General features: G+C 47.6%; 1 protein-coding gene and 1 long non-coding RNA gene across 3 annotated transcripts in view; one reads left to right on the forward strand and one right to left on the reverse strand.

The window, feature by feature from the left end:
* Window positions 1-18,914, forward strand: part of LOC142769100 (uncharacterized) — a 75,286-nt gene that overhangs the window by 32,092 nt on the left and 24,280 nt on the right. Inside the window, exon 3 of the long non-coding RNA XR_012885656.1 lies at window positions 18,156-18,246. This is a non-coding gene — a long non-coding RNA (uncharacterized LOC142769100). The remainder of the gene's footprint in view (window positions 1-18,155; window positions 18,247-18,914) is intronic.
* The window catches only part of LOC119186558 (venom metalloproteinase antarease-like TserMP_B), a 65,692-nt gene that overhangs the window by 21,559 nt on the left and 25,219 nt on the right, over window positions 1-18,914 (reverse strand). Inside the window, exons 5-7 of one of the 2 annotated variants that reach the window (XM_075872034.1) lie at window positions 16,393-16,501; window positions 11,993-12,154; window positions 11,247-11,367 (exon numbers count right to left, since the gene is read on the reverse strand). In XM_075872034.1, the coding sequence (XP_075728149.1) occupies window positions 11,247-11,367; window positions 11,993-12,154; window positions 16,393-16,501 (392 nt within the window). The remainder of the gene's footprint in view (window positions 1-11,246; window positions 11,368-11,992; window positions 12,155-16,392; window positions 16,502-18,914) is intronic. The other variant, XM_075872035.1, reaches the window with a different exon arrangement.

Below are 18,914 nucleotides of genomic sequence, written 5' to 3' on the forward strand. Positions count from 1 at the left end.
CTTAGCAGCCAGGTTTTCTACGTGGGGACTCCAGTTGAGTGTTGTGGTTACTCCTAACTACCTAACTGACTCGATCAAAGGCAGGAAATCTTGTCGGTACACTACTAGAGATGAACCCTGGGGCATTTTGTGTGAAAACAACAATTGCGCTTTGTTATTATTGACCGATAACTTAATATCATCTAGCCCCGTTTCCAGACTATTTATGTATGTCTGTAGAATTAGGTAAAGTGTTTAAATGTCCGCCGACACAGCAAACAATGCGCTGTCATCGGCATACGCATAGGCCTGTACATCTTGCTGTATGGGAATGGTACATAGTAGTACATTAAAAAATGAGGATGATAGTACTGAGGCTTGCGGTAGACCCCTCCTTTCCGTATATTTTGAAGAATTGACGCCAGACTGCGAGCAGTAAACTTCTCTATCACTTAAGAAAGCATGGATCTAGGTCGCAAAGTATTGTGGCAGCCCTAAGTTCTTAAGTGAATCTAGCAGTTTCACATGTTTTAAGCTATCATAAGCTTTCGTGATATTTAGAGTTTCCAAAGAAAGGAGTTTGGCGAACCGCGTCTTGGTACCCGGTGTGGTAACAGAATACAATATAAGGGAGGAAATCGGCCCATTTTCATCTTTCGGTTGTAGTCATGGCAATCATCGGTTTTATTGTCTTATTGGGTATTTCGCACAGACCGTTTGCTGCGGGGTGATAAGCGGTAGTGGCAGCATGTCTGATGCCCGGTGTTTGGGGTATGCTTCAGTAGAGCGCACCATCATTTTAATACCATGCTCTTTGATGTTTGTGTCTGGGCATCCACACTTTAAAATGATCCGTCGTTCGACAAACTTCTGGACGGTTGCGGCCTCTATGTTCCGGGATGGTTTTGCCTCGATGAACTTTGTGAGGTAATCAATGGCTACAATAACGTACTTGTAACCTCTTGAAGTTTCGAATTATGTCCATTATGTCTATTATGTCCATCCAAACTGTGTGAAATGGGCTGTGGACGTCTATTAGCTGTGATAGACCATAAGGCACCGATGTCTACATCTTCATCCTCTGGCAAAGAGCACAGTGACGCACGTACCATCTGACGTCTACATGGAGCTTCGGCCAGTAATAGTTGGACTTAAAGGCATCGAATGTTCGCTTGATGCCCATGTGGCCACCGTATCGTCCTTCATGCATTTCACGGAGTGCGTCAGCTTGTCGTTGTGCAGGAAGGCAGAGGAGAAATCGACTGCTGACTGGGCCTTGGTATCTTTCGTACAACACGTCGTTATGCGTGATAAACTTCTTCTGCATGCGTTTCTGTTGCTTTTTGTTGCCCAGCGCACCCTTAAGGATATCCAGGACTTCAGCGTAAACAAAATGCATCCTGACGCCGCAGCCCACCCATGTTGTCACAGAATCGCAGTGATGGATATGATACTGCAAGAATTGGTTCAGCATCATCAACAATGAGAGAGTTCTTGGAAAGGCAATCTGGTGCGCTGTGCACAATTCCTGATTTATATATGACGTTAAAGTCAAATTCCTGCAGAATCAGTGACCAACGAAGAAGGCGTTGGCTTTCTTCCTTGTAGCGCAAGACCCAGCCCAGTGCATGGTGGTCGCTGAAGACTTGAAATTTTCGGCCAATCAAGGTATTGTTGTAGCTCTTCTAATGCCCATTTTACTGCATGAGCTTCCAGTTTTGTCGAAGAATAATTAAACTCTGCACCTTTGAGGGATCGACTCAAGTATAGCTCTGGACAATATCGTCACTCTTCATCCTCTTGCAGCAATAAACCTTTCAAGCCGAGCTGAGATGCATCTGTGTGTACTTGGACACCAAATTCTGGTTTTTCGGAGAATAGCTTAAGGACAAGTGGCTGGCACAGTGCGCGCTTTAATGTCTCAAATGCCACTTGCTCATCTTCTTCCCAAGAAGAAGTAGCGTTTTTCTTTAGGAGTGATTGAAGAGGTGCTGCGATAACGCTGTAGTTCGGAATAAATTTCCTGAAAAGTGATGTGAGCCTCATGAATCAGTGTGCTTCCTGTACATATCGAGCAGGCCGGAAAGACTGAACATCTGCCAGTTTCGATGGGTCGGGAGATACACCGTCATTTGTGAGAACGTGCCCAAAATAATTGAAGGCAGTACAAAAAAAAGAAAAAAAAACTTCCGTGGCTTCAATTTCAAGGCTGTTATTTCTAACCTTGTAAATATGTTCTGAAGTTGCAAAACGTGTTCTTCAAATGTTTGGCTGAAGACCACGCAGTCATCCATATACACAACGGCATTGCCGTATTTATTACTGTCGATGATCGTATCAACGGCTCGCTGACATGTGAATGAGGCACAATTAGGGCAAAATGGCATCCCGAAGAATTCATGAAAACCACACGGCGTGACGAAGGCAGTCTCCTGTCTGCCATTTGGATGCATGGCGATCTGATAAAATCCAGACACCAAGTCCATAACAGAAAAGTACGTGGTTCCGGTGAGTGCGTGCAGCGCATCTTCCATTCTTCGGAAAGGGTGCACAATGTCCTGAATGACGGGGTTGAGACATCTATAATCAACGCACATGCGCTTCGTCTCATATTTCTTTGCTACAAGGACCAGGGGTGACACCCAAGGACTCCGAGAAGGTCGCACTATATTGGCATCAATGAGTTCCTTGATCACACTTTTGACGAGATCACGCTGTGATGGTGACAATCTGCGAGGACGTAGCGATAATGGCTTTGCGTTCCCAGTTGCAATGCAATGTTACTCAACTGTGCAGGAGCCTACATCTGTACTTACCTGTGGAAAGAAAACCGAATGTTGGAAGATCATTGGAAGATAACATTGTTCTAATGTTAAAGCTGACGTCTCCTATTGCAATTGAACGGCGCTGCGGAGCCCCGCCATGGTGATCTAGTGGCTAATGTACTCGGCTGCGTACCCGATGGTCGCGGGATCAGATCCCGGCTGTGGCAGCTGCATTTCCGAGGGAGGAGGAAATGAAGACCCGTGTGCTAAGATTTGGGTGCACGTTAAAGAACCCCAGGTGGTTGAAATTTCCGTGCCCTCCACTACGGCATCTCTCTTAATCATATGGCGGTTTTGGGACGTTAAACCCCACATATCAATCAATGAACGGTGCTGCGGATCGACGGCCGTAGGAGCTGGTGGCGCATCAAGGTCCATAGGAGAAGGAAGGCATGAAATTTGGAGGATCTGTTGGCAGTCCTTTTCAGAAAGTTCAATATCCTCAATTTCGCTTGCTTCCTCAATGAGGCCAATTGTCATCTGATAAGGAAACAAGACGGCTTGAGAAGAGCAGTTCGTGATCAAAACCTTCGTTGTATTTTCCGATGCAGCTGTTACCATGGGATCCTCTCTGACTGAATAGCGGTCGTGCAAAAACTTTGTCCCGGTGATGACCATTAAATCATTTTCATCTTCTGACACGCGATGCCAGGCCACAGGAACTAACTGAGTGCAGGAACAGCGCAACATAGAAGTAGTTACTTCGTAACTAAGGAAGCGAAAAAACAAGGACAGAAAAGAACGCTCTTTTCTGTCCTTGTTTTTTCGCTTGCGTAGTTACGAAGTAACTACTTCTAGGTTGCGCTGTTCCTGCATTCAATTATGTCCTACCAACTTGCCCAAGCTTCCACGCTATACAGGAACTAACTTCCGTGATAAAACTGGCAGTGGTTGCTCCCTAACCAGGTAGACCTTGCGTAGCCGTTGAGGGACCGATACCACGAAGCCCACCAAGCCCCAGTCAATGACGGCTCTTGAAGCCCGCAAAACGTCATCGCCTAACAGCATTCCTTCGTGAGGTAACTGGGGAACAACGGCAAAGTCATGGTGCAGTGTTTGGCCGTCCACTGTCACCACAGCACTCAGTTGACCTAAATTTTGTAGCGGATGGCTGCTTGCTCCTACCTAACGTAGGGACTAAGGCCTTATGCTTAATTCGAACTTGTCAACTATTCGTGCCGTAATCAAGCTTTCGTCAGCTCCAGAATCTAAGATGGCTTTAATCGTTTGTCTGTTGATAGCGACAAGAACAGAAAAGTACCTGCTTCAGAGACATATGACACCTGCTCAATCACCGGCGACTGCTCGCGGGCTACGGCGTCACCAGCTGTTCGGTTCCCCGCAGTTGTGAGTCGGAAGATTCCAAATCTTCCTCCCACTGACTGCAAAAATTGTGCAGTTAGCGGCAGACGACACTGCGGGACAAAATGGCTACTTCTGGAGCAGTTCAAGCACAGCCTGCGAACTCTCAAGGCGTTTCCTTGCGACCTTTCAAAAACACGCGTTGCGGAATGAGTCCACTACTGCGACGGTGATGGCTTCGCTTTCGTATTCTATTTCACCTTTTTCTGAGTTACTTCATCATCTGAGGAACAGCTAGACTCTACGCTGTCAGTGCGTTGACGATGGCGCATAGACTTCCGAGGCGAACGCTTTGCCATAGCACGGCATTTGTCGGATGGCTTTGTGCATGGCCTTTCACGTTCTTCTGCAGCCAAAATTTGAATACTTTCCTCCGAATTCCTGATGTGGTCAAAGCGCAGAAAAGAGCTTATCCTATCATCTAGCCGCCTAAATGGTTTATCAAGAAAGGGATTCTTTGCCTTGGGTGAATGAGTAGCCATGATAACTTGTCGTTTTTCTTGCTGTAGTACAGGATAGTTGCACTGCTTCATCAGGTCGAACTTTCGGTATGCGAAGTCTGTACATAACTCTCCTGCACATTGCGTTGCGTCGAACATTCATTGCTTATATGTTACATCGCAGTCCAAGTTATAACGTCGGTGGAACGCTGCCTTCATGTCAGCCCAAGTACTGATACTAGTGACCTTCGTGTGGTGACGCATTCGTGTTAAGTCTTTTGCTGGGAGCCTTGAAATAATGAATGGTATGACGACCTCATCGGGTACGCAGACGTTTCTAAACGAATAGTCCTCTTGGTGAAACCAGACGTTTAGATCTTTCCCGAGATGCGGTAAGGAGCTCACCGCGAAACTCAAAAGCCGATCGCGAGCGTTTCTACTGTTAGACATGCACACGGGAGTATAGCTTCTTGCTTGGCTTTGTTGCTTTCTCGAGCCCCGTTTGAAATTCATCGACGCACTTCTCTCTTCTGCACTCTTGCTTGATTTGGCGTCAGAATGTTCAAGCGTTTTTAACTCCAGACGCTCGATGCTTTCTACTAGTGGAGGAAGTAAGTTACACAAGACGTCGTGACTTGCCTTCATTTCCGAGTCGAGAGGCTCTTTTGGTGCGTCGTCGTTTTTGGCGGCGTCGTGGTCTTGAAGAATCGTCAGGTTCAGTTGCTCCAATTTGCTCCAGAGCAGGCTCTCTTCGGTGTTGAGAATATCGCCTTCGGACACAGCTGACCGGTAGGCTTCCACCCAGGCGGCGTCATACAGCTGTTCGAACACGTTGACGAAACACGGGGCCGTCACCATCTTGGGATCACGGAGTCGACGCGGTCCAAACGTCAGTGGTTGAGCCGAAGGAGAGCGTAGGGAGCGACGTCCCCACATTGAAGATGTAAACGTCTTCTTAGTTCACTTCAAGCCGTTGGGCCTCGATAGTGACGTGCCGTTGTGGCCGTCGGATATACTGGGTTCCGAGGTGGCCCAAGAAAGACGTCCACACTCTTTCAAGATCAGGAAGGGACTGCCAAACCTTTTTTTTATTTCACGTTCCTCGAGCACGCGTGAGCTCAGTGCCGATCTACTTCGTTTTCCTCGCACAAAGGCGCAAAACATGCACCGAGCGTCGTCTGCTATCGCTCGTCAGAAGCATCGTTCCGGTCCTTCCGAAAATCACGTTATGACATTGAAATTCGGTGTGTTTAGGTTTTAGGTGTGTCTATTGTAGACACAGTACTTTAGGTGTAGGTTTGTGTAAAAGTTCCTGGATATCGTTGAGGTTTCTCAGCAGTCTTTTGACGTTCCACGGTAGTAACTGTGTGCTATAAATTATGTGTGGTGCTGCGTGTACAAAAGTGTTGTGTTAGGTAACAGGGCCGTTTGGGGACTCTGTGATTCGAGGTTTTCCTTTTTGGCGAGCTCCAAAGAGTTGTGCCTATCATTCGGCGTCTTTGGCGCCGGAGGTGTGGGACTTGTATCCATCACCTCTTGTGAGGTGGTAGATGGTGCCTGCTTGGCAGGCACGTTCACAGAACTTTCAGACCTAACTGCATTTGCAGTGGTCCGAGGTTCAGCAGACACGGGGGTCTGCCGGCCCTGTTCGTCAGGTGGTGTAGCAGTACAGGCTGCTCCATCCGAGGGCTCTGATGTCACGACCGCGGCCACACTCTGTGTGACAGTTGTGGGTACGGAAACGTGTGGCATGGCACCGCGGTGCGTCATGTTGGCAAAGGGGGGATAAGAGGGGTTGTGCAGCGAAAAACGTTTACGTGCCTCTTGGGATGACAGATTTAGATTGACTTTGAGTTCTACTATTTGTTCCTCTTTTTGCTATGTGGGGCATGTTCGTGACTAGCCTGAGTGATCTCCTCCACAGTTCCAACAATGAGTTGTTTCTGAGGTGCACCTGTCGGATACGTGTTTGGATGCACACTTTGCGCAAGTACGTGCCCTCTGAAATTCTGCGATCCATGTCTGAAGCTATGGTACTTGAAACATTGGTGGGGATTGGGATGTACGGTCTTACACCAAGCCTACAATCTCGGTTTTGATTATTTCTGGCAGGTCTGGCCCTGAAGGTAATTATCATATGCTTTGTAGGGGTCTGTTTGTTGTCATGCCTTACTGTGATCTATTGGATTTTGACCGCGTTCCGGTCCTGCCAATCTTCGAGCAGTTCCATTTCAGAAAGTTCAAGGAGATCATCGTCGGAAATCACACCACTCACACTGTTTGTTGATCTGTGTGGGCTCACAAAAATAGGGGTTTTCCCAAATACTACAAGTTTAGAACCTTTCTCATGCTGAGCTTTGTCACGAACCTCCAGCAAAAGATCGCCACTTTTCATCTTTGTCACTTTATAACGCGGGCCTATTGCTCCTGTTAGAGTTTTGCACACGAGGAAAAGAGAAATGGCTCGGACTGTCTTTTTTTCATGGTACTTTGCGAATAACGTGGTACTTTGGAAAGGTCGGTTTTGGGAAAAGTGATACGGCGATACATTGGGAAGATCATCTTTAGTGTGTTGAGCATAAATTTGTCTTCGGTGCGTCACCGATACAAACAAGGGAACGCTACAAGGTTGAGCAACAAACACTTTGAGACACTGGCCAGGCATCACCACTATAACCGGCTATATTTACCCGAGGTTGGACAGCTACACCAGGGTAAACTTCACCGCCAGGAAATTCCGAAGTAACCAGAAAAGAGAGGATGACAGGAAAGATTAAAAGTGTTTGAGAAAAACGAAGATGTAGGGAGAGAGAGACAGGAAGAGGCGACTGATGAGCCGATTTCCCTTTGGTGGGTCAACCAAGGGATGCCGTATACGTGAAGCTGGGGCTAAAAAGCGGTGCTGCCTCTGCCGGAGGGCCAAGGCAGCACAATTAAAGGTCCAATCGCCCGGCGTCGGCTGAACCCCCCGGATCCCCTTTTTCCCCAGGCACGGCTCAGTCACGCACGGCTAGGCGTGGGAAGGAATCGAAATGCCCCCGTTAGCTCGGGTGCCTGGTTTTCACTACACACCAAACACCTGCTTACACAGACGCCACTGTGGGGCTGCTAAGTGAGCGAATAACAATTTCGAGTTGGCCAAGTGGGTAAATTTTATGTACTGATTTGATCACCGACGTCGTCGTGCCGTCAGAACCAGGAGCTTAATGGAGTAGTCTTCTATCTATATTTTCTAGTTCTGCAGCTGTAACCTCTTCGAAATCTTTACGCCTACGGGGTGACTAGGCTTGGTATAAGAGAACAGCAGTGAAGCGACTTTTTAGGCCCTGAGCTATATTTTTGAGAAAGGTCTTCAGCTCACCTGGTGATGATATTACAGATTCTACCTTTTTCAGTACCAGAAGAACTTCCATATTTCTCAGAAAGCGAAATAGTGCTTTTCTATTGTCCGCTTTGAACGGAACTCAGATCGTTCGTTGACCAATTTGTCTTTCGAATTAGCAATGGTTCTCCTAAAGATAGCGGCCGCATACTTATACTCACTCCAGTTGCTGGGACACTGGTTGAAAATTAATTTTGCCAAGCAGCTTTTCTTAGTCTATAAGCCCGCGAACAGTCTGCATTCTCCCACGGGTTGGTTGATGGTTTTGAGCTTTCAATGGTAAGTATAGAAATATTCAACGAATACTTTAAAATGTCGTTCATTGGGATGGCGCCTGCTTCCCTATCATATGTTTCGTTAAATAAAGCGCCTCATAATGTCTTCTCGAATGCACTGAAGTTTGCATACATAACCGATGATCTAATAATAGAGGTTACTGGACATACCATCTCGAATATTATAGGCACATGGTCGCTACTCGTGCCCGAGTTAATCACAGACCAAGATTAGGTGGTCAGGTTAGCGTTAGAAAAAGTTTGATTAAGCACCTAATAGGACTTCTTACACATAAAAGTAGGGATTCTTGTGTTTATGCATATAAAGTTAATTATATTCGCCCAATCCCACAAACGTTTGCGATTTAAATCAGTTCTAAAGCCCTAAGAAATATGATGAGAATAGATCGACCACTAACATGATATTTTTTGGCAATAGAAAACTGCAGTATAGAGTGGAAGAGTTTTGAACACCCGCCCGAAAATATGCAATAATTAACGAGGATGAGAGAAACCCAGGAATAGTAATGCCTAATGCTGTAATCTTCCTTTCTGAAGTCATTGATTGTTATGAAATTTTGGCTCTATGAGCAATTTTAGATGAGATGGATATTGCCAAACCACCACTCCGATTTGAGTGGTCCAAATAAAATGGGCGGTAATTTTGAATCCTCAAATATTTTTTCTCTGCAAGCCAAGTTTCTCGTAAAGCAAAACATCAGTGGAAAATGCGAAGATAAAGTAAATCAATAGCTGCTGAATCAATGGAGCGGCAACTCCACAGTAGTACTTTTAAACTCCCTCTATTGATGAGATGACAGCTACTTTCTGTAAGATTCTATCCCTTAATAATTCTTTTTAATGGATTTTCCGTCTGGTATTTCTTATTCCTTCATTTTAGACTCATTGAGGAGTATTGTCCTTCAGTAGAAACTCGTCTTTTCATATTTCTTGACTCAGAGTACATCCGTTCTGGTTGTGAGACAAATCCTGCTCAAGAGGTACAAATATTTTCTGGCCAGAGGTTGACTTGCATGCCTTTGGCGTCGAAGGGCCTGGTTCGGATGAAATCTGAGTAACCTCAACTGGCGAAGGTAGTTAAGGGAGCACAGCGGATCAGTTACCGCCCTGCAAGATTTGACTCAACTGAGTACTTACTATTTGTACCAATGATTTCGTTAGACTCATGAATAGAGCATCCATCAACTTCGCCATCGCCTGTTCCACCGTTGATGCTATTAGATCGGGCAACGACGGCTCATGCATCTGATTTGCCCGGTTGGCAGTGGTAGCATAGCCACGTGAGCGCTCAGTAAGAAAAGATCAGGCCTCACACCGGGAGCATCGTTGTTCTACGATCTCTAGCAGTTGCACCAGATGTGTCGTGCCATGGGACAGCTTTCACCATCAGCTGCGAGCGTTCCTCTACGTGGACAACATCTCACCTCTTGGGTGTTTCAGCACTCGTGGGGAAACCTCACATCCGATCTACGTCTCTTGAGAATATGCTCGTAGCTCCAGCATTGTTACACTGCAGTGGGTGAGGGGATAATGCTTCAACACGATAAATTAGTGGCCCCGCCTTCATTTAGGTTGGTCGAGTCATGCCGGCAAAAATCACCATCACTGACTCTATGGGGACCTTCTTGCTTTCAACGTTGCGCGATAATTTCAAGTATTTCAGGTGGTGTAAGGCTAGAGTAAACCCCTCAATCTAGTCCCTTTGCACAGGCCAAATGGGCACGCGCTCATTTTTTGTGCCTTCTTTTTTTCGACCATTTTGCTTCTCTTGAGTAGAAATTCAGCGTTTGTGGTGTCATGGCTTCTTGCGCCCTTGTTTGCACACCCTGTGTTTCAAGATTGAAATCTCGCTATCACGCGGGATTTTGAAAACCCATTTTGTTTTTCGCAAAGCAGCACATCACGTGTAATTTAGTTCACACCTACATGCCTGGTTACGCGGGGGCCACCACTAATAAAAAGTTGAACTCGAACTTGGGCATGGCATTTTTATTGCGTTAAAGAAAGCAGCGAGCAAAAGCATAAGAAGTAAGATGTTGAAATTCACCAAAAATCATTAGGCTTCCAAGTTTGTGAGCCAGCATGTTTACGTAAATTATTGGCATCGACAACAGCCAAATTTTTCAGGAGGTCTTTAGCGCTGGTACTGTACCTATCCATACGGCTGCTTATGCGATGTCAGTTACGCTCATAGAATATTAGTATGTGCGGTCCCGTGCCGTGGTCATGCTTTCTTTCTTGATGTCGTGCTTGGCTCATGATTTATTGAGTTTACCGACGCAGCTGTAAGGAAGCTGTACTTTGCGGCTTGTCATAACTAACAGTTCCACCTATAATAAACGTATTTGGGCTGATTTTCAAACCTTGTCACTTGATCACTGATTCATTGATATGTGTAGTTGAACGTCCCAAAACTACCATATGGTTATGAAAGACGCCGTAGTGGAGGGCTTCAAAAATTTTGACCTTCTGGATTTTTTAACATGAATCCAAATCGGCGGCCGCCGCAGGCGAGATTCGGTCACGTGACCTGTGGGTCACTATACGAGTACCTTAGCCAATAGAACACCGTGGCGGGACAACTGAGCAAATGCAGCACTTTCCTAACGTTTGTGGCATTTCTCTAGTTTATTTACATATTCAAGCATCGTTATTTTATCGATCATCATGTTCACCAATAGTGATTTTGTCGTTCACTCATAACATACTTGGCGATAACTTTCAGTATTAGAGTGTTGAAGCCGCACATACGTCGGACAAACATAGATCAAGCACTGGCTGACTATTTTCTGGACTTCGGGAGTCATTTTCTTGAACAGAGCCTTTACTTGCACGCAGAGGTTTGTAGTTGTGGCAAAAATTTTCAAATTTCAGCCCTCATATAGTAAACGTAGGTATTGGTTCATGAAAGCATGTAATACGATAACTGCATAATCATGACAAGATAATGGGTAGTACATACGTCAGGGGCTACGTCTTTATGTTGTGGACAAAACCTTTCCAGTGTCATATTTTGCCCGGGGTAAAAGTGGTTCGGGTAGTTCGATTTATTTAGTACTTCGATGCAAGACTGTGTCAAAGTACTGCGTATGGAAGAGCAGATCGGCGACTTCGTTAGTAGTGAACCATAAGGCATTCAATAAGAGACTATATTACCCTTGTACTATCGATAAATGCGTCACAACTCTTCAGTTGTATGCGAAAATAACAAAACAGGATGCTTTTGAGGCAACCACTGCTCCAAACGGCCACCTACACTTACAAAAATAGGCACTTGTTCTTTAATGAGGGAAATCTATGATTTCGTTTTGATTCGCCATCACGATGGAAGAGGACAGGAGAGGGAAGGGCAACAAGGAACTGCAATGACTCGACCAGAAAATGCGATAACACAAAATAACAGTCGATTTGATTTCGAAGTTAGTCTACAAAGACAGGCACTATCATTGCGCAGTTAGGAGAAGGGTTAAGTTTACGAGATTCTTTACGATCATGACACGTGCCATGGTTTGGCTATTCATACTATTTTAAAGAAGCTACAGCTCTAAGAAATGTTTCTCACTTTTATGTACACAGGTATTCCGGTAGTGTGGTGGCGTTGACAATCTAACATGTATCATCGAGTTTAGCAACACAAGAATTTGCGTAAAATAATAAAGCCGTTTTTGCAAAGCCAACAAGGCCACGGTGAAAATCGCCTTTACGTACCCGACAAGACACTTGATCTGGGCCTTTGTGCAGTTTGAAAGCCCTTTATGTCCATCGTTTTCGAGCTTCATCAAGTATCCATCTCCTGCTGAACAGTTAAGGGCATTTGGATAACCATCGATAGGAAGCGTCAAATTGTCACCATCGTGACTTGCGCCGAGTCTGAAAGTAGAGACCAAATCCTTTCATGTCCAGGGCCCAAAACGATGAAATTAATTAGTTGGCTGGCCTTGTGGCTCCCTTTCCGGGTGTGGCGAAAGAGCACTGCGCCAAAAATTATATTGTTATTGGTCACTCATGATTCACGAGTATAGTATCAAACCCTGGTCGTTGGGAGTGCCCATGAACGGGCCGCCATGCTCGGCTTGGCAGTACCTACGTGAAATTAGCCAGGTGGCGCGGGTTGTCTCCTGCGTCTTCACTGGACCCAAATAAAGCTTAATCACCATCATTATCATGATAGGATACAATATGAATTATGGATGTAGATACGGCTATATTCACACGCTATATTCAAATATTCACACATTCAGGTTGTTTCACCCCTGAATGCACACATTCAGGTTGTTTCAAGAAATGAGTCCAATATTCTTTGAAAATTACAGAAAGCAGGCATCTGCGTGCCACTTTCGGCATTACCTTTTCTGTGGCAGAAAGGTACTTCAGATGCTTAAAAATAAACATTATGGAAGTAACTATACGAATTCACAGAAATAACTTCTTGGCGATAGCCGATCGAGTCAAATGGGCGAATTCAAGCCCATCCTTTTTTACGATGATGAGTATGATGATGATCAAAACTTTACTTCTTCCAACAGCGGGGACCGGGTAGTTTACGATGGTTAGAGTAGGTCAGTGGGGATCCCTTGGGACACCTTGGCCTCCTCTGCGCGTGAGATTACCTAGCATTGCTGTGCCGAGTCGGTGGTAGGCAGTAGAAATGCGCAGGCACGCACTCTCGCCCGAGATCTCAACTGCCAGGCGGAGTCTCTTACGCCTTACAATTCCCATTCTTCGCCCTCCCAGGCCTGCGAAGAACAAACTCCTTTGATTACTTACACAAACATTATACAGCACTACAGACTAGGCCGCCTCCGCTATCCTCCAGCTCATAAAGACCTCCCCCGACATGATGCTGCCCTGTGGCGCAAGCTTCAGACAGGTGTCTTTCCCAACACCTGGCTTTATAGCAAGGTATACCCACGCGTCGTCACACCACAATGTAGATGCTGGTCACAGTCAGCCACCCTCATACACCTACAAGGCATGAACGTTCCCACAGTACGCTGACGTTTTACACAAAGAAGATACGTGGAAGTTCCTTCCTACGAACAGTCCCTAACCACTTAGAAATTTTTGAAAATCGGCCACTGGTAATCACCGCAGAGTGATGCGACGAGCCTAATTTAGCTGAGGTGCATCTACCGTTCACTTTGAAAACACGCTCAGTGACAACACTGTTTGCCTTGTCGTTATCAACCGTGAATTTAGGCACTACAATTCGAGGCCGCTTATTGACACTCCCTTATTCTTCTCCCCCAATGTGAGAGAAACAGTGTCTTTCTGTAATTGGTAAAGAATATTGAACACATTTCCTGAAACACTCTGTATATAGATAAACATATATAATATGTTATTTCATAGCAATTGCGCCAGGTAAAGTTTCAACCATCTCTGATCATGCTGAAAAAAATTGTGCAGGTATATGTGATTATGACAAGCGGTGCTTGAGACGTTATGGTTCCCTCCAGAATTTGTGGGGCATAAAACTTGCTTCACAATTTGCGCTGTAAAGTGAAACTGTGTCGCGTAAATTACTTTTATAGTATTATTGGTTCCAGCTATTACTATGAAACATTTTTAAATCTTATGGCGTTATTCTTTGATGACAATGATAGTTTACACATGGCTAATATAATATTAGAGGATTTCAAGGATGAAAATCTTGCCGCTTTTGCGATACCATCACTACGATGGCATTGTAGCGGCGAGAGAAGAGAGACGTGAGATGACGTCGAAGGCGGCCGATGGGGCCGTGCCGATCTCGCCACTTTATTGCAGGCCTGAAGCGGAGCCACGTCGACTACCAGCGTCCAAACCGTCAGGCCAGAAGCTCGTTCTGATTCTCGCGCAGCTCGAGCTCGCGCCAGCTGCGCGAGAGACGCGGCGCGGTGATGGAAAAAATAGTGATGGTGATGATTGCACTACAGGGCTCCCCCCCCTAGCGCTTTGCGCGATTTGAACGCATATGAAAAAAAGAAAGAGGGCGACAAATGCTATGTACATGAACGGCAGTCCATAAAGTGTTCATTTGGCAAGTCCAGGTTGTCAACGTTTATAGGCCATCGGTAAGCAGTGTGTCTCTGGTGGGCGACTCTGGGAGTTGCGCAGAGGACACAGGAGGAAGTGCCGGGTCGCTGTGGTAGCCGACAAGCGGGTCTCACGGTGACCTGGTCGGAAAGGCCGAGAGTGGACCGTGTGTCGCGAGGTCATGACAGGATGGTGGGTGACAATGTTGGCGCTGGGTGCAGAGGACACTATACTGCCGCCTGTTGAGATTAGAGGTCCCGACAGGGCGCCATGATGGTGGTGGTGGTGGTGGTGATGGTGGGCATGCGCCAGTATCTGCGGCTGGGTGAACGTCGGTATCTGCACCAGGGATTGGTGCTGGTCTGTCTGGAACGCACCCAGTGTGGGCTGGGCCAGCATGGTCTGCGTGGGCAGCATGGCCTGCAGCTGTTGCAGCGTCAGTGGCTGTCCCGGGACTATGGCAAACGAGGGGGGCGACATCATGCGTGGCAGTGCCAGAAAGATGTTGGGCCTTGGCCCCAGGTTCTGTGGAATGACAAGCGTCGGGGTGCCAGGCGGTCCTGGATGTTCCCCATGGAGCCTGGGCCCCGTCTGAGGTCCCAGGGTCAGGCCCGTGGCATGGGGTGGCCGCAGGGCCAGCTGGACCCCCTGTACCTGTCCCAGAGAGCTCTGGGTCTGCCCCAGTGTGCCTTGTATCAGAATCGGGCTGTGGCCCAGGCCCGGAATGTACTGGTTCAGCAGGAAAGTGCCGTGCGCAGGTCCAGCCGGAAACATGCCCGGCTGCGCTGCCGCGGTGTTCCCGATGAGCAGCGTACTCCCCGTGTTGAGCCCCATCGCGGCTCCGCGCTGCACCGTGGTCGCAGGCTGCGGCGCCGGTACAGGCACGGGCCGCGGTGTGGCCTTGTGCTGGGCCGCCCGAGGAGACTGGGACCGGGTGGTCGCCGCTGCCGAAGGCTTCGTCATGTTCGCGCTGCCGCTCGACAGCTTGGGCAGGATCTGTGGCTGTTTCGGCTGGATGAGCCGGGGGGCACCAGAGGTGCGAGGACTGGGGCTGGCCGAAACCACCTGTGCGACGCCGGGTCTCGACGTAGGTGCCCGCTGCGGCGCCACGGGCAGAGGGGCGACAGTGGCAGTTGCTTTGGTGGTTGCCGGTGTCGACGCCGACGAGGAGGGCAGGCTCTGGCTCCGCGAAGACACGGCGCTGGGGCCCGTCATAGACCACGAAACAGAGACAGGGACAGGGACGGGGAGCGGGGATGCCGAGGGTGGTCGGCTGCTGGCCGGGGAGGTGCGAGTGGAATGTGGCGAGGCACCCGGCAGGCCATCGCTGGCACCAGTGGCAGGTGGCGGAGCGGCAGGGGGCACCGTCGAGGAGCTGACCAGCAGCTGCGGCGAGGAGGAGGAGGCCGGGACGTCTGAGCTGGTGGTCGCGGAAACGGCGAGGGCCACGGTGTCACGTGCCGTCGCTTGCTCTGCATGCACTTGCGTGCGTACCTTGCTCTGCGACGCCGGGGAAACCTGCCTGGTGCGGGTAAACGGAAGCGGACGGTATTTGTTGCCGCTGCGGGCGAGCACCGCAGTGCAGAGGGCATCGTAAGGCTGCGGGCTGGTGCTTGAAGTGGCAGCGAGATGGCGCAACTCTACCGGGAGGGCGTCGAGAAGAATGGCGTGCATCTGCAGCTGGTCCGTGACGCCATTCAGCGCCAGAACGGCATCGAGCTGCATGAACCATACCTTGGGGTAGGTCGATTGGAACGGCGGCACTGGTGGGCAGAGTTGCGGGAACATGGCCGCGGGCCGCTCGGCGAAGGACGTGTTCTCCGGGTCACCAATGTAGCGGCGAGAGAAGAGAGACGTGAGATGACGTCGAAGGCGGCCGATGGGGCCGTGCCGATCTCACCACTTTATTGCAGGCCTGAAGCGGAGCCACGTCGACTACCAGCGTCCAAACCGCCAGGCCAGAAGCTCGTTCTAATTCTCGCGCAGCTCGAGCTCGCGCCAGCTGCGCGAGAGACGCGGCGCGGTGATGGAAAAAATGGTGATGGTGATGATGGCACTACAGCATAATTGAAAGCCGCAAGCAAACTTACGAATGTGCTATTTCATGAGCGACCGCAAGTACTCCACTGTACGTATGTGGTGCATCTTCTGCAATTGAGGCGCTGTAATTGGTGCAGACTTTACCGAGGAAAGTCAAACCTGCAAGATAGTCGAGTTACACGTTACAAAAAAAATTAAGCAGTTTTGCGACAAGAATGAATAATTCCATTGGATAGCAACACGCTGGAACATTATACGTCTTACGGTAAGCAGCTGTCTACTTCGGCCTCCAACCGGACGCAACTCAACAAAACGCTTGCGTAAGAAAAAAGCGGCAGCTGGAGCGAGGGAACAAACCGTCACGCGGTGCGTTGTTTTGCGCTTTCTTTTCCTGTTTTGTGTTCCCGTGCATTTCTATTTGCAGGCGAAAGCTGTATATGGCTATAGGAGAAACGAAAAACTGTTCGAAAACGGTGTCACAAGTGGTATCCATTGTCTGTGCCATCAGCTACGTCATTCTCGCCACCAAACCCAAGCACATGCGCCATTGGATGCATTGTGAGTGACGTCGTCTTTCCCGTCGTAGCCGTGGCACCGGGCACGCTCGCATCAGTTTCTACTGAGAGCTTCTATTTGAAAAGGCCACGAATAACTCTAGAAAAGTGCCAACAGTGGAAACGTGAGGGCGCTTGCATTCGCCGGGCCGATTATGCAGTCCGGTGGCAAAAACAGGACCGTGAGATCGAGTGCCAGCAGCAACCGCATACTGATGGTCCGGCAGCCTTTCAGGCCGCGCTAAATCACCTGGGGGAATGCAAGCGCTGGTGGCAGGCGAATTCTGTAAACAATGCCACTCAGTTAGCTCCGGATGTCAAACGCGTGCAACAAGTGAAACAAGTGACGTCATTGAAACAAGTGAAACAAGTGACGCATTGAAACAAGTGACGTCACGGGCGCAACAGTGTCAACGTCACGAATGTGGAGCGCGTTCACCGAGGGGAACACGCACTTCAGGCAGAGGCTTCTCCAGCGGCACTTTGGCTTCGCCTGTGGGGCCTTTGACCCCCTGTGGTTCGAGAACAACCGCTGTGATTAAAACATTGCGAAACAAATTGAACTGCTCATTACACTCCTCTATTACCGTAATCATACGAGGCACAATGTGCGGCATATGAAAGAAACACTGCGGTAAACCCAAGCCCATCGTGCATCAAACATCATTGGGAAGCAAGAACTTGTAACCAATAATTGTGAACCCACTGCCGAATGCTGGGGCCCTCACGTTTGAGCTTTCCCTGGTTAACCCATCGTACGGAGAGCTGGGGTGATTATTTTTTTTCTTTCTTTTTCGCGTTGCTACATCGTAAAATTTAAAGATGGCAGTGTACTGGTCATAAATTTTCGGATACAGTTAGATATTTTCTTGCTATAGGTAATCATGTCTGATTCGCGTAAATAGAGCTATGGTTTATGTCGATCACACCGCGAAGGTCCAGCCCCAGAGTGAAATGAGTGTTCTTGCTACCATTATGGAGTAAAAATGTCATGCATGAACATTATTATGGCGTCCTGGAAAAGAGTTACGTGTAAAAAGCCCCTCATTGCTGGCGCGAATGTGCGATTGTTTCCTGTGCACTTATTTAGGCGACTAAAATGACATCTGAAAGCTTCATCCGAACGGGACGTTAGGGAAACAGTTCTAAGGTTGGCAGTGTCCGAGCAATACTTCGGGCAGCACCTAAGCTTTGGCAGTAGACATTATCGGCCTTGTGGCACTTCTGGCTTATTATTCTCGCCTCTTTGTTTCTTCAAGCACAATGGCGGGAATCAACCAACAAAGACCCTCAAAGGCACAACGATAATTCAACTAGCAGTGTTGCTGATCGGCCTAGGCGGTTGCCCTGGTGAGTTCTCTGGTTCATTATAAGCTCTTTTCAGCTGGAGTAAAGAATAAAAATTGACAGCTCATACCATTGTCTTTAAATTCACTAGTAAATATGGCACATTGGTTTTAGTGCTAGCGCCATGCTTGCCCAAAGAATGCCGTTTTCTGCATGGTATTGTAGATCATGGTACATAAACTGTACAAGTATCTAAATTTCAGTCAAAGTATGTGCTGAGTTTGGGAGAGAAAAAAATACATTTTTTCTAAATAAGCAAGATCAAAAGCAATATAGAAACAAATATGATCGCAAAATATTTCTCATTTTAACATTCTTCAAAGCAGAGAAAGCTAGAGTACAATTACAGAAAAAGCATTATTGGGAGAATTGTGACTATTGCAAGAATAGTATGTAACCAAAACTCCATTCTAAAGAGGAAGAGTCTACAAAATAACAGAAAATGCAAAAACAGCTTGTTTTTTTAAAGGAGGTGTCAAAAAATAGTCTCTGTAAAGTATAGAAAACGAATGACATAAATTATGTGCAAAAATACTCTGAAATGAAAAACATAAAACAGGTAGGAACAAAACTCCTATGTCACCAAACTTGCCTTGCATTTGCTGTTTTTTTTTCAAAAATTTTTTACAGTGTATTTTGACCGCGTACGAGATCAACTGAGTAGTGACGTA

The sequence above is a fragment of the Rhipicephalus microplus genome, chromosome 8 (genome assembly GCF_043290135.1).
Source record: "Rhipicephalus microplus isolate Deutch F79 chromosome 8, USDA_Rmic, whole genome shotgun sequence".
In the NCBI taxonomy this organism is placed as follows: Eukaryota; Metazoa; Arthropoda; class Arachnida; order Ixodida; family Ixodidae; genus Rhipicephalus; species Rhipicephalus microplus.